The 14,424-nt window shown below is 46.2% G+C and overlaps 1 protein-coding gene across 6 annotated transcripts in view; it reads right to left on the reverse strand.

Annotated features, from left to right (window-relative positions):
* The window catches only part of ELMO3 (engulfment and cell motility 3), a 185,254-nt gene that overhangs the window by 134,202 nt on the left and 36,628 nt on the right, over positions 1 to 14,424 (reverse strand). For all 6 annotated transcript variants that reach the window (XM_085638688.1, XM_085638689.1, XM_085638690.1 and 3 more), the window contains one exon: positions 10,694 to 10,744. In XM_085638688.1, coding sequence (XP_085494814.1) covers positions 10,694 to 10,744 — 51 coding nt within the window. The remainder of the gene's footprint in view (positions 1 to 10,693; positions 10,745 to 14,424) is intronic.

A 14,424-nucleotide genomic window follows, 5' to 3' on the forward strand; every position in this document is an offset into this window, starting at 1 on the left:
TCCTCATCAGTGTCCTCTACATCTAACAGATGACTTGGAGGTAGTGGAGAAAATTTTGGTGTTCAAAATTCCACTTGTGTAGCTTGTAGGAATGGAGTTGATGGACCTGCAGACGAAATTGGAATTCTCGTCGACGATGTTGTTGTTGAGGTCGTGGACGGTAGAATTATTGGCGTCGACAGACTCGTCGTCGACGGTGGTATTGCTGTCGAGGGTGCACCGTCGATGATGAAGTCGTCGTTAGGGTCTTTGCCGACGACGAGGTCTTCATTGACGGTCTCGTCAACGATGAGATCTTCGTCAATGGTGTTGCCTTCATTGATGGAGTTGTCGTCGACAATAGAGGTAACGTCAAGGGTATGGAACTCTTAATACTTGCTGTCGATGTAGTTAGCACTGTCCACGGTCTCAAATATGATAGAGTCATTGTCGTCGTCGTTGATGAAGTAATAGGCTTCGATGGTGAGCTTGAGGCCGGTGAAGATTTTTTGCTGATGTTTCTTCTGGAATGGCTTGAAGATTCCGGTTTTTCTTTGGATGCGCCCGAAGAATGAGGGGAACCTATCTCTGAGGAGACCTTAGGGTGTTTTTCCTGTTTTAGAGATTCTTTGGTCAGATGAGAGACTTTGGAAAGTTTCTTTCTCTCTTCAGGCAGACCCTCAGGTGACCTGGGCCTCTTATGAGTCTTGGAGGACATGTCACTCTCATCTGATGAAGCACTCTGCTTCCTTTTCAGCCACAATAAAAGTCTTCCCTCTCTATCTTTAAGGATCTTAGTAGAAAAAGTGTGGCATATTTTACACTGCTTTGCCTCATGATGAGGATGGAGGAAATAGATGCAATCTTTGTGGGCATCATCAATATGCACTCTTTTCTTTCCGTAGGATTTACAAGGTCTGAATAATCCTTTTTTATCAGACATTCTTCTATAAAATTATAGAACAAGACTTATCTGAAAAAGATGAAGAACTGAGCAGAGCACAGGGAGACTCTATTGGGAAGGTTCTAGATAGTGCTGGTTGCCGATTGGTCGTGTGTTGAGTTTGGTCCTTTTTTATAAAAGGTTGATACGCTATTGAATACATGGTTACCTCCATGATAGCCTATGGAATTTACTATTTACTGCTTTATTATATGTACCGTGGAACTCCCACTTCGACGACGGGGAATCATTCAGGCATGTGAATCGATGAAAGATACCCCAATACTGGATAAACGATGTTACAGAGAGGAAAAGAAGCAAGGGCAACCGCGAATGAAGTGGGACAGTGACTAGAAACGGAAATGGGGAGGGAGGCCGCTAAAGTGAGTCTAGCAATATGGTGACGTGAACAACTTGTTGTCGATGTTTGAGCTTAAAATCCTTTCAAATCCTGCATTAACAGCCCCATATTACTTAGGTACACAGCCCCCGATCAACAGACATCCTCCGTAGGCCAGCAACTGACATTGGCGGAGGAAGAGCTGGCCGGGCAAACTTCAACGAGGCCACAAGATATGCATATGCCGGACTCCCTAACGCTGCTGCTGGACACAGTCATGACCAGACAGCAACTGATATCCTGGTCCCACGCCTACCCCGTGGGAGGGGTGGTGGGGGCCGCAGCTCGGGAACTGACACGCTGCTTGTTCATCTCCCAAAGTTCCAGGTGAGCACTGCGAAGCGTGAGCACGTCAGCCGTGCCTACGTTTAGGCTGCATCGGCGCCAATGCCGAGACTGCTGCTGTCTGTGGAGCCTGCACTCACTATTTGGACCTGTGCTTCATCCATAAATCAAGTGCTCTCCCTCTAAAATTTGCCAGGGATTGGTGTGTCGCCTTGGAATGTGGGGACCATATCGGCCTCGGTAGAACTGTGCTGCCAAGGGTGATAGGACATTTATCAATTGCAATTCACTGTGAGAGCCAAGGGGCCTGCACATTCTACGACTGGGCTCACGGTCTCTCGTTGCATTAAGTCCCTCCCACCACCATTTGCCCGATGTTGGCGTACCACCCTAGAGCGGGGGAACAGCATCACCTTCGGTAGGGCCATACTGCTGTGGTGTCTACTAAAAACAACTCACCCTGATTGCCACTCCTCCTCTGGCATATTGCCCTTTACTGGTGCGGCGACTCAGCTTAGGTACTCAGTATAGTGAGACCACATATCACTGCTGATAATGGGCAAGTCGGATGGCAGGCAAGCTAAACTGACTTTTGACAGCATTAAAAAAGGCATGTGCTCAATAGAGATACATCATGATGTGGAGGACTCGGCCAGTACCGCCGAGGATGCAGCTTTGGAGACTGCCAGTGATGTCCGAACGCTTCTGCTTGGAACTAAAGGATGTTCATCCACCATTACAATGAAAACACACTCACTTTCACAAAGGTTGGATGATATGAAGGAGAGGCTAGAGAGACAAACTTCTAGAATTAACAAGGCAGAGAGCCGCATCTCTGATGTGGAAGACAATGCGTTAGCAACTAAGACATGCAAAGATCTTCAACAAGAGAGTGACTAGTTCAAAGCCAAAAAAGATTATTTGGAGACACAAATGCTTCGCTCCAACCTCCACATCATTGGTATTCCTGAAACCACACAACATGCTAAGAGCGGAAACAAATGTGGAAACACTGATAGCTGCAATGTTTGGCTGTGAAAATCTGTCCCAGATGTTTGTTGCCGAGAGAGCTCATTGTTCACTTGCTCCCAAGACCAGTGCAAGGGGCACTTCCATGCCCAATCATTTCAAAAGTCCTTAACTATAGAGACAGAGATAAAATACTGTAGCTGGCCCAAGAAAAGTGCAATATAAGCTATGACAATGCAGCTGGCCCAAGAAAAGTGCAATATAAGCAATGATGACACAGTATTCTCCTAGTACCCGGACCTCACTCAACCTGTCCAAAAGGCCCGTAGGAAATTTCTCCCGGTGAAATAAAGATTGCGAGAGTTGGAGATACCATATGCCGTGCTCTATCCGGCTAGATTGCGTCTATCAATGGAAAAACCTGGATCTTGGATACCCCGGATGAAGCCAAGCAACTATCTAGACAGCAGATATACCCAGATCACAGAAACCTACCTCACCTTCCAACATCTTTTATGATTTAGAATTAACAATGTCGGCGACTTGGAGAGGATGCTGGCGACCTCATGATCGATGGGGTCCCGGCACGAGAAGTTCAGAGACGCTATACACGGCCCCACCAGCTGCCCTCAGACCCCTATATCAGTGCTATATATTGCCTGCTTGGGACCAGATATTCATCAAGGACACCTCATGTCGACCTCAGAGTACTGAGTGCTAACCGTAACTATACTGAATTGAGATATGATGACCAGTTTTGTTAATTGGGAGGGATCCTTCAGTCGACAAGTTTGGGGTTGATGTGGGAGGGGAGAGGAGGGATTAGACTTCAGGCACAATACACACTCTGTGTGAACCAGTGACATATACGTGCAGCGCCTACCAACACAAATTGGCTGACACCCCCCATGCTACCACTGCAATAATCGGTTCTCCTGTGCCTCGTGCCACCAACCAAACAACTCTGATCAAATGTACGCCATGGAATGTCACAGGGATTAATAACCCACGTAAGGCATGCCTCATACTGACATACTAGACGCGACATAAGGTCAATATCGCATTCTCCAAGAAACACACCTAACTAGGCCATTGGAGAGTATGCTTATTAGCAAATGTAGTTTATACAGATACTTTTTCTCATACTAAACCCGTTCTAGAGGGGTTGCTATTCTGATAAACAGGAGCGGAACGTAAATCAGACCTCTCACTCGCAGTATGGATGGCCAGGGTCTGGATATTTGTGTGCAAGGACTACTCAACGGTATACATGCCACACTACTGAACATTTATGGGCCAAACATAGATGATCCTGAGTTCTTTACAGCTGTCGAACCGGATCTCACTACAATCTCAACATGCATAATAATCTGGGGCGGAGACTTCGATTATACGCTACTGCCACATCTAGATTACAAAGGGGCCACGCCAGACACACGGCAGCTCCAGACAGACTCAAACAAGCACTTTCCCACTTCCAACACATTGATTCTTACAGGGAACACAACCCAGACACTATAGATTTCTCCTTCTATTCTGCAGTCCACAGGTTCCACTCCAGGCTAGGCTATTGGGTGGGCTCTAGGGATGTGGGGGTTGGTTACTCTCCATAGGATATCTGCCCAGAACACTGTCTGATTACTTCCCGGCCATGTCTCAATTGAGTATCCCGGTCTCTCCCCAACCCCTTAGCATGTGGGGGCTCCGGCCACAGGCACTGTTAGATGCAGTATTTGTTTCTGATACTCAGACTGCTATACTCTCGTATTTTGAATTAAACCAGAATATAGTTGCAACTGTGGCTTCCTCATGGGAAACTTTCAAGGCAGTGATCCGAAAAGAGTGTATCTCCGAAGCACAAAGCATACTTAAATCAATAAGCATCAGTCTTGACAAACCAGAATCCGAAATACGACAGCTCAAATTGAGCGGTGATGGTAGACCAACCCTTCCTAGACTAGCCAAACTTAACTGAAAAAGAGTGGAGTTCCACAAAAAGGCCGAGAGAGTGAAGTGAAATTCCTTAACAAATGCAGAGCAGCACACCAATATAGAGAGGGTGACGGGCCAAAGAAAACACAAGCTGGTATTATACGCCCTACTTGGGCCGTCTCTGAGAATATTAGGGTGGACTCGCCTGAGGGAATACTGCAACACACTACGCCACACATACTTAACCTAATCACCCGAAACTACTCAGAACTCTACACTGCTCAGACTGCAACTTCCGTACCAGACATTATAGATTATTTAAACAGGTCCACCTTCATCTGGCTGGAGCCCCATCAACACGAACTTCTTTGTCAGCCGACCACCATCCAAAAGAACAGGAGAGCAATCGGATCCATGAAAAATGGCTGTGCCCCTACCGGGGACAGACATCTCACTGAGTTCTATAAAATCTAGATGGAAGAATTGGTGCTGGTCCTGCTCGAAGTATACAATTAAGCATTCAAACTGGGTTCCCTCCCACTCTCATTTCGTGAAGCGGTGATCACTGCATTACTCAAATCTGAGAAATCTCTACATCAGTGTGATTCAGATCAGCCCCTTGCCCTTATAAACCTAGACGACAAAATATTAGCCAAAATTTTCGCTAGCCCCCTTCTCCCACTACTGCCTAGCATGATACAACTGGACCAATCAGGCTTTCTCCCTCGCAGATCCACTGCTGTCAATCTTCGCACCCTGTTCTCGATCAATCACCAGATAGATGAGAATTTGCCTGAAGCGGCAGCTTTCCTTGAAGCTGCCAATGCCTTTGATTCAATCAAATGGAATTGCATATTGATTGTGATTCAGCATTTGGAAGTTGGGAAGTTATTTTTAAAATAGCTAACAATACTCTACTCCGGACCCATAGCCAGGGTCAGGATCAATTCTCACTTCTCGGGCCGTTCCTTATTAGTAGAGGGGACCAGGCATGGATATCCCCTCAATCAATCAATCAATCAAGACATTTGTAAAGCACGCGACTCACCCGGAGGGTCTCAAGGCGCTAGGGGGAGGGGGGTCCGCTACTGCTCGAACAGTCAGGTCTTGAGTTGCTTCCTGAAGGAGAGGTGGTCTTGGGTCAGGCGGAGGTGGATGGGGAGGGAGTTCCAAGTCTTGGCTGCCAGGTAGGAGAAGGATCTTCCTCCCATGGTGGCTCTTCGGATGCGTGGAACGGCGGCGAGGGCGTGGCTGGTCGATCGTAGCTGGCGGGTGGGAGTGTAGAAGGTCAGGCGGTTGTTGAGGTATCTGGGGCCCAGGTCGTGGAGGGCCTTGTGTGCGTGGGTGAGGAGTCGGAACGTGATTCTCTTGCTGACGGGGAGCCAGTGCAGGTCTCTAAGGTGTCCGGAGATGTGGCTGTGTCGGGGGATGCCAAGGATGAGTAGTGCGGAGGCGTTCTGGATGCGTTGGAGTCTTTTCTGTAGTTTGGCTGTGGTTCCGGTGTAGAGGGTGTTTCCGTAGTCCAGTCGGCTGGTGACGAGAGCCTGGGTGACCGTCTTTCTGGTTTCGGTGGGGATCCATCGGAAGATCTTTCGGAGCATGCGTAGGATGTTGAAACATGATGATGAGACGGCGTTGACTTGTCTGGTCATCGAGAGGGAGGAGTCCAGGATGAAGCCCAGGTTGCGTGCGTGGTCCGTAGGTTTGGGTGCGCTGCCCAGGGCGGGGGGCCACCAGGAGTCGTCCCAGGCGGAGGGTGATGATCCCAGGATGAGGACTTCCGTCTTGTCTGAGTTCAATTTCAGGCAGCTGTTCATCATCCACTCGGCTACGTCTTTCATCCCTTCGTGTAGGTTGGTTCTGGCGGTGGCTGGGCCGTTGGTAAGGGAGAGGATCAGCTGAGTGTCATCGGCGTAGGAGATGATGGTGAGGTTGTGTTGGCGTGCGATGGCTGCGAGGGGGCTCATGTAGACGTTGAAGAGGGTGGGGCTGAGTGATGATCCTTGCGGAACGCCGCAGATGACTTCGGTGGCCTCGGATCTGAACGGGGGGAGGCGGACTCTCTGGGTTCTTCCGGCGAGGAACGAGATGATCCAATCTAGTGCCTTCTCTTGAAATCCGATGTTGCTGAGGCGCTGTACTAGGGTGCGGTGGCAGACAGTATCGAACGCTGCGGAGAGGTCCAGGAGGATGAGGGCCGCTGTTTCCCCGTTGTCGAGCAGGGCTCGGATGTCGTCAGTGGCTGCGATGAGGGCGGTCTTGGTGCTGTGGTGGGCTCGGAAGCCGGACTGCGAGTGGTCGAGGGATCCGTTTGTCTCGAGGAAGGCGGCCAGCTGTCTGTTGACGGTCTTCTCGATGACTTTGGCAGGAAAAGGGAGGAGAGAGATGGGGCAGTAGTTCTTGAGGTCGGAGGGGTCTGCTGATGGCTTCTTCAGGAGGGCGCTGAGTTTGGAGTGCTTCCAGCTCTCCGGGAAGGTGGCGGTGTTGAAGGAGCAGTTGATGATGTCCCGGAGTTGGGGTGCGATGACGGAGTCGGCCTTGTTGAAGACTTGGTGGGGGCATGGGTCGGTTGTCGATCTGGAGTGGATGGTGTTCATCGTGTGGATGGTGTCTTCGGTGCTGACCGGGGTCCAGGCACGGAGGGTGGTGGTGGGGGTCGTCGGTTCGATGGTTGGGTGCGTGGTCTGTGCGTCGAAGCTGTTGTGTATCTCGGCGATCTTGCGGTGAAAGAACGAGGCGAGTGAGTCGCAGAGGTCTTGTGAGGGAGTGATGTTGTTGTGTCCGGCGCTGGGGTTGGAGAGCTCTTTGACGATGCTGAAGAGTTCCTTGCTGTTGTGTGCGTTGTTGTCTAGTCGTTCCTTGAATGCTGTCCTCTTGGTGGTGTGGATCAGCTGGTGGTGTTTGTGGGAGGCGTGCTTGAGGGCGGTCATGTTGTCTGTAGTCGGGTTTTTTCGCCAGGCTTTCTCGAAGGTACGGCAGTTCTTCTTGGAGTTCTTGAGGTCGTCGTTGAACCAGGAGGCTTTCTTGCTGCCGGGCCTGCACCATTATTTTCACCTTAGCGATGGAACCTTTAGCCTGCATTCTCCGTGAGCATCATCACCACCATGGCTGAACTATTAGAACACGACAACTATTATTGTCAATGTATGCAAACAATATCCTACTTATAATTGGACAAACATCGCAGCACTTAAGACATGTATTAGCCTAAATTACACAATTCGGTGCTTGCTCTGGCCTACAAATAAATTAGGCTAAATCCATTTTGATGCCTCTTACACCACAACTCAGCAGCTCACACTACACTTCCCACTTACCTGATGGACTGACCTGGTTTGATGCCTATGGATTTACTACCACACCAACATCACAGTCCTCACATGGGCGAATTATGGGAGATGTATAGCCATATTGACCGCTGGACCAAACTGTCATTATCAGGGGCGGTTAGGGTGGCCCTCATGAAAATGGTGATCCTCCCCAAGCTACTCTACCTATTTCAAAACATACCAATCCTGCTCACCAGAGCATTCTTTGATCAACTTAAAACGCTCATGTTGAGAATGGCATGGGCCATCCAACAACCTAGGATTGCATGGTTGAAAATGCAACTTCTGTATAAGATGGGCGATTTCGCTGAGCCCAACTTTGAAATCTATCACTTAGTAGCACAGGCACAGAAGGCACTCCATTGGATTCATGAAAAGAGGCATCCTTACTACCTAAATGTGGAGGGACGGTGCTAGCCCACTCCACATCACTGCGCCTATCAATACTATTAAAGGTCTCGCAACCATGTGACAAAATACACAAGGATCCGATGTACGTGCTGTGGATGGACCAGACAGGCGGATCATGCACATGTTGCAGCATGCTATCCCCAACACATCCCACTATATAATAATCCCTGAATGCCCCTTATGGTCGAACCGGGAGTGCAAAAGCTGCTGCGTGAGCTAGCACTACACATACTGGGAGATCTGTTCCTAAATAAAGGCATCCTTTCCTATCTAACATCAATTACTTGTGCTGCAAAACCATTAATCTCCTGCATATAATGACATACCATTGGCTACGCAGTGCGATGTGGTACCTATCCCAATCTTTCCCGGAGGAAACGCCAATGTCATCTGCTAACCACGCTCTTCACAAATTCCAAGGCCACCACACTCGTAACCAGACTGTATGACACAGTTACATCCATGCTCCCACAATCTTCCACGCATATCAAATCCAGATGGGAGCGGGAGTTTCGGCATGACTTCACAGAAACACAATGAGCCTATTGTTGCGAACAGATACAAAGATTATCCTCCAATAGTAGGTTCAGATTTTTCTCAAATTCCTGCAGATGGTGTACTATAAACCAGCTGCAATGTTTAGAGACAGTCTCTGCCCTAATGCACACTGCTGGAGATGTGGGAACTCCAGATGCCACATTTCTCCATATGACCTGGATAAGCCCAGACATATCCTCTTAGTGGCCAAAACTCACAAACTAATTGAAGGTAATGACTGTTACAGATGTACACATCACCTGTGGTCGTGCTCCTCAGCTCTGTCAAAGATGTTCCAAAACCCTATCGCAAACTTGTAGACCTTGCACTACTTTTGAGGAAATGCAGGACAACCATGTTCTGGAAGCTGCAGACCCCCCTAGAAATGCTCAATGGCTCCAGGCCCTCACCACCTATCCTGAACATGCAGAAAACTATAGCATGCTAATCCCACTCTCCTTGAGACCCAGAGACGTATTGGCCAGCTCCATTCGTATTAAGCAGGCCTTCACCAAAGTTCCTAAAATCCCTTAGCGGATAGATATGAGACCTGTATTGGCACCATTGCCAAGGGATTACATTGAATATTTGAGCTACGCTTTGGTGGTGCACTCACCATCAAGATGATGTCTGACTATGTTGTTGTACAACATGTGCTTGACTGTCCCCTGTACGCGTTATATCCAGCTGTATTTACAACGTCTACACTGTGTATCTTTGTATATGCCTGTGTTGTTATGATTAAAATGAAAAAAAAAAACATTTTAACAAGAACAAAAAACTAAAATGGGAGCCAAAATTTGAGTGAGTAAAATAATATCTAGCGTGTGAGAGGAATGCAAGCATTCGAAAGAGTAATAAAAAGTGTAAAAGAAGAGACACAGTAAAAGAAACAAGTGCTAGAGAAAGGAAAAACGTTATAGAGAGAAACCATATAATTAAAGAAAAAACAAGACTGAAGAGAGGAAACTATTTCTAGAAAGAGCAAATAAGAGCAGGGGGAAAGAAGAACTGGATACAGAACACAAGAAATAAAAGGAGGACATGAGCCAAAGGAAGAAACGAAGAACTTGAGAGAGGAAACATGAGCTAGAAATAGAGAACAAAGTTTTAGAATGGGTAATAAGAATTAAACGGAAGAAATAAGCACTATGGAAAGGACAAAAGGCTAGAAAGAGGACACAACATATAGAAATAAAACTAGGGCTAGATCTTGGGAATATATAGAGGAAAAGTGCCACAGGGAGAGAATAGGACAGAGAGTTAACAAAAAACTTGACAGAGGAAATACGCCCAAGGGGTAGAAGAAGGAAGCATGAGCTAGAAGGAGAAAACAAGAGCTAGAAGGAGAAAACAAGAGCTAGAAGGGGAAAACAAGAGCTAGAAGGAGAAAACAAGAGCTAGAAGGAGAAAACAAGAGCTAGAGAGAGAAAAGAGCAAAAGAGAAAAAACATGAGTTACAGAAAAGAATCAAGTGTTAGAGAAAGGGAACACAAGTTAGCAACAAGAAGTAGTGCAGTGAAGCAAAGGTTAGAGAGAAGAAGCAACAGCTCGAAAGAGGAAACACATGGTTCAGATGGAAACAAGAGCCAGAGTGAGGAAACAAGAGCTAAAATGAAGAAGACTAAAAGCAAGAGGGAAGAAGCAGGATTCAGAGAGAGAACTAAATCTTGAGGACAGGAGCTAGAAGTAGAAAACAAAGTAGATAGAGAGAACAAGAGCTATAGAGAAAAAATAAAGAGTTAGAGAGAGGAAACAAGGGTTTAGAGCTTAATAACATAGGAGCGACAAAGTGAAAAGTAGAGCGCTAATAAGATTAAGAGAAGATATAGAGCTGGACCTAATGAAAAAGATAGAATTGAAGGAGGATAGGTTGTAAACAGTAAGAATGTGGAATGTTTTTCACACCGGAGCAGTGGTGAGTCGAAGAATACTCCCGTTCTTGATCTCCATGCGATTCTAGGAAAAGAGAAACATACATGGTAAGCTTACAATTGCAGAAACTTCTAACATGTGAAATGGGTCATATTCCACCTCAGGTTTACCAACACATTTATACAATCACACATACTACAGCAGAGTCAAGAAGAAAAGGGTTACTTACCTGTAACTACAGTTCTCCAACATTGGTATCTTTCATAGATTCACATGCTCAAATTACTTCCCAGCGTCAAGCTGGGAACCCTCTGTAATCAATGTTAACAAAGCAGTGTACACCGATACTCCAGTAACATTGAAAGAAGCCGTAGACTAATATCGTTTATGCATCTGATTTCATGACCTGAATTTTGGTCTAGTAAGTGAAGAGAGACAAAGCTCTACTCCTCCCCCCCTCCCCGGAGGCTCAACTGCTCTGATTGTCTAAGCATGTAATAGCAATCAGAGTCTCAAACGGCAGGAGGGTGGAATACATGTGAATATATCAAAGATGCAAATGCTAGAGAACAGCATATATAGGTAAGTAACCTTTTTCTTCTCCAGAATTGGATCCTTCAAAGATTCACATGCTTGGGGAAAACATGGCGGCTGCACCAGCAGGTCTCTAGTACGCTGACGGCGTCAACCACCAACTCAATAGATGTAGCAGCGCGGTAACTGTGAGCCGTGGTAGGCGTACTACACTAGCCACACACACCCCCACCCCTTACCATTCCTGGGATGTGCTTTTTCTGCTGCACCAAAGGCTTTCCTGTACTCGGGGCAATTCGAACCACGCTTTCTCGCTGGGGGACTGCTGCCCTGGAGCTCAGGAGGAGGCACAGGGCTGCTGTTATTGGTCTCCTTCGGGGCGTGGGAGCCAGTGGCAGCACAAGCTCGGCCCAGGCTGCTACTGTAGCGCATCAGACATTTTCTCCCACTGTGGAGTCCCTGGACCTGCCAGACCAGCCGGAGCATCAAGAGCAGTGTCCCACGGGTTGCAACCTGGAGCCCCTCGACCCCCCAGGCTCTAATAAAGGTAGGGGGTAAAGATGGAAAGCAGAACTTGAAAAATCTGCCTAAACCTGGGAGGTATCAGCTCCTTAACACAGATCAAATCAATAGTAGTCCCCTTAAAACTACAAGGGCTCCCCTCCCCCACTTGGTGTTATCGGTAACGCAGACACCTGTGAGCCACCTCAAGTGGTAGTCTGCAGACCTAAGGAACGCCCTCTAAAGGCTAGTTAAAGTAATGGTGAAGGTAAAAGTCTGAAGGGTTGGATTGCAGACTAAAAATTACACCCTCACTGAGGTGGTGGACATGAGGAAACAATCTATGAAGCCGGCTGGTCAGGTCAAACAATGTCAACATTAGGGTCTGTAGAGGTGAGTAACCTGAAACTGGGGGCTAGCATTAGCCAGGAGGTGGCCCTCACAAGCGTTGATTCTAAACAAGTTACGATGGAAGAAAGTGCTAGAGGTCTTAGCAGTAACATACCACCGAGCATACCGCCAAACTCTACCCATGGCATGATCTCGCTCTCTGCAGACTGAATACCCCTGAAGGATAGCGAGGTAAATCGAGAGACCCCAATAAAGTCCTTAAAAGGTATGTTCTCATCATTGTCAGGGGACAGTCGAAAAGGATTTGTAGTGTCTGAAGCTAATCAGGGAGAAATAAGGAGTTTCTGCGAAGCCTTGGAGAAAAAAATGGATCTCCTCTACATAAGAACACAGATCCTGGAGAATTCTGTTGGGGAGCTGAAGCAAGAGTTGCGTAATGCTAAAACCGATATTCAGGTGCTAAGGCAGGAAAATCAAGAAATTCGTGCGAAACTGGATCCCTTGGAAAATAATTCTAGGAAGAATAACTGGGCGGGGAGCATAGGGGAGAAAAAACAAAATAAATAACCTCATACACCTCAGTGCAGCTGTTCTTAGTGGCAATAGACTCAAGGGTTCAGTCAGCGAGTTTAGAGATACAACAAATGAGATGGCTATCCAGCTGTTAAAGTGAAATGTCAACGGTTTGCGTATGAAAGTGAGAAGTGCTTTTTTTTTTGCAATACTTAAGGGACTCCCCGGCGCAGACTATAATATTACAAGAGACACACTTGGTAAAGAGAGAATTTATAGAGGTCTTCAAAAGTCAACCAAGGGTTCAGAAAATAGTATGTATGGAGCAGAGTGCTAATATAAGCGGAGTTCCAATACTAATTAAGAAACAGTTGAAGGCCCTTGTATTAAATACAGTAGCTGATAAAAATGGCAAGTGGATCATTGCAAAAACAAAAATACAGGAGGAATTAATAACTTTGGTAGGATACAATGGCCCAAATGTTGACGACACAGAGCAGTAAAAGGCAGTCTTCTCTAATTTGTTAGTCTTTCCAGATCCAATAATTATGGCAGGTGATTTAAATGTAATTCTCGATCTTAAATTAGATAAATCTAAAAATAGCAGAGCAATAGCTACACCTCAATCACGTGCATATTTACGTTCAATGATGAAGCAAAATGCTCTTTGTGATTTATGGAGGGAGTGGTCTGTCGGATTTCTGGGTTTCCTTTTCCACAATAAAAAGTATGGATATAGGTCCAGAATTGATTATTTACTGGTTAGTCTAAACCTGAGGGACTGCATTCAAGATATTACTTACTTGACTGCCCACCTTTCAGATTATTCTGCGGTCACATTGGGAATGGATTTAAAAAGCAGGCCTTTAGGAAAGAAATGGATGTTAGATTGCACCATACTCTCAGACACGGATACAATGAACCACTTGACAAACGAGGTGGATGAGTTCTTGACACATAATATAGGTTCTGCTTCTATCACAGTTGTCTGGGATACACTCAAAGCCTATATGAGGGGTAAAACTACAAGCATTCTATGCTTTAGGAATAGAAGTTAAAGGGCCCAGGTTAGTCGATTAGAAACAGAAATGAAGTCTGTAGAGGCAATTCTAATGAGGGGCGAGGATGAGGAGCATAGTCCCTTGGAAAAGAAACAGCTACAACTAGAAATTATTTTACAGACTCGGATTAAAAAACGTTGGGAGTCTAGTAAGCTTGCAAACTTTGAATATGGAGAAGGTGATGGGAAGCTGCTGGCTTGGAAAGCAAAAATAGATAAAAATAGAAATTTGATATGGGAAATAGGGGGCAGTCAGAAAGAGGTCAAATTAACAAACGGAGCAGAAATAGAGACAGCTTTTAATGACTACTTTCGGAAACTCTATGCGGAAGAGCAGGTAGTGTCTGAGTATGAGGTTCATTTCTTTAATAGGCCAAGGTTTCATTTTTCTCCTTAAGACTAAAAAAGACATAACATAAACCTGTTCTATCCTGTTTCCTTTTTTAAAAAAACATTTTTATTGCAGATTTTACCATAAAAACAACACAATAGGAGGATACCACTGATGCATACCAAGGATTATAGTGAAAATACAGATAAGCATGCTTTAAATTCATCACAAAAAAACGTCTATCCCCATTACATAGTGCTATACAGTACAAACAAACCATAAAGTGCATACTGTGCCTATCAAGGTCGTCTTGCGAGAGCGAATTCAATGATCTATACATCTGGCTAATTGTGCACTGCGAGCCCCCACCAACAAATCCATCAATTCAACTTTTGCAAAACCTAGTGGGCCCGCCCTTTCTAGGTAGAAAGACACAAGCTACACCGCTGTGAGAAACCCGACGATTAGGTAAAT

This window comes from Triturus cristatus, chromosome 12 (genome assembly GCF_964204655.1).
Source record: "Triturus cristatus chromosome 12, aTriCri1.1, whole genome shotgun sequence".
NCBI classification, from domain to species: domain Eukaryota; kingdom Metazoa; phylum Chordata; class Amphibia; order Caudata; family Salamandridae; genus Triturus; species Triturus cristatus.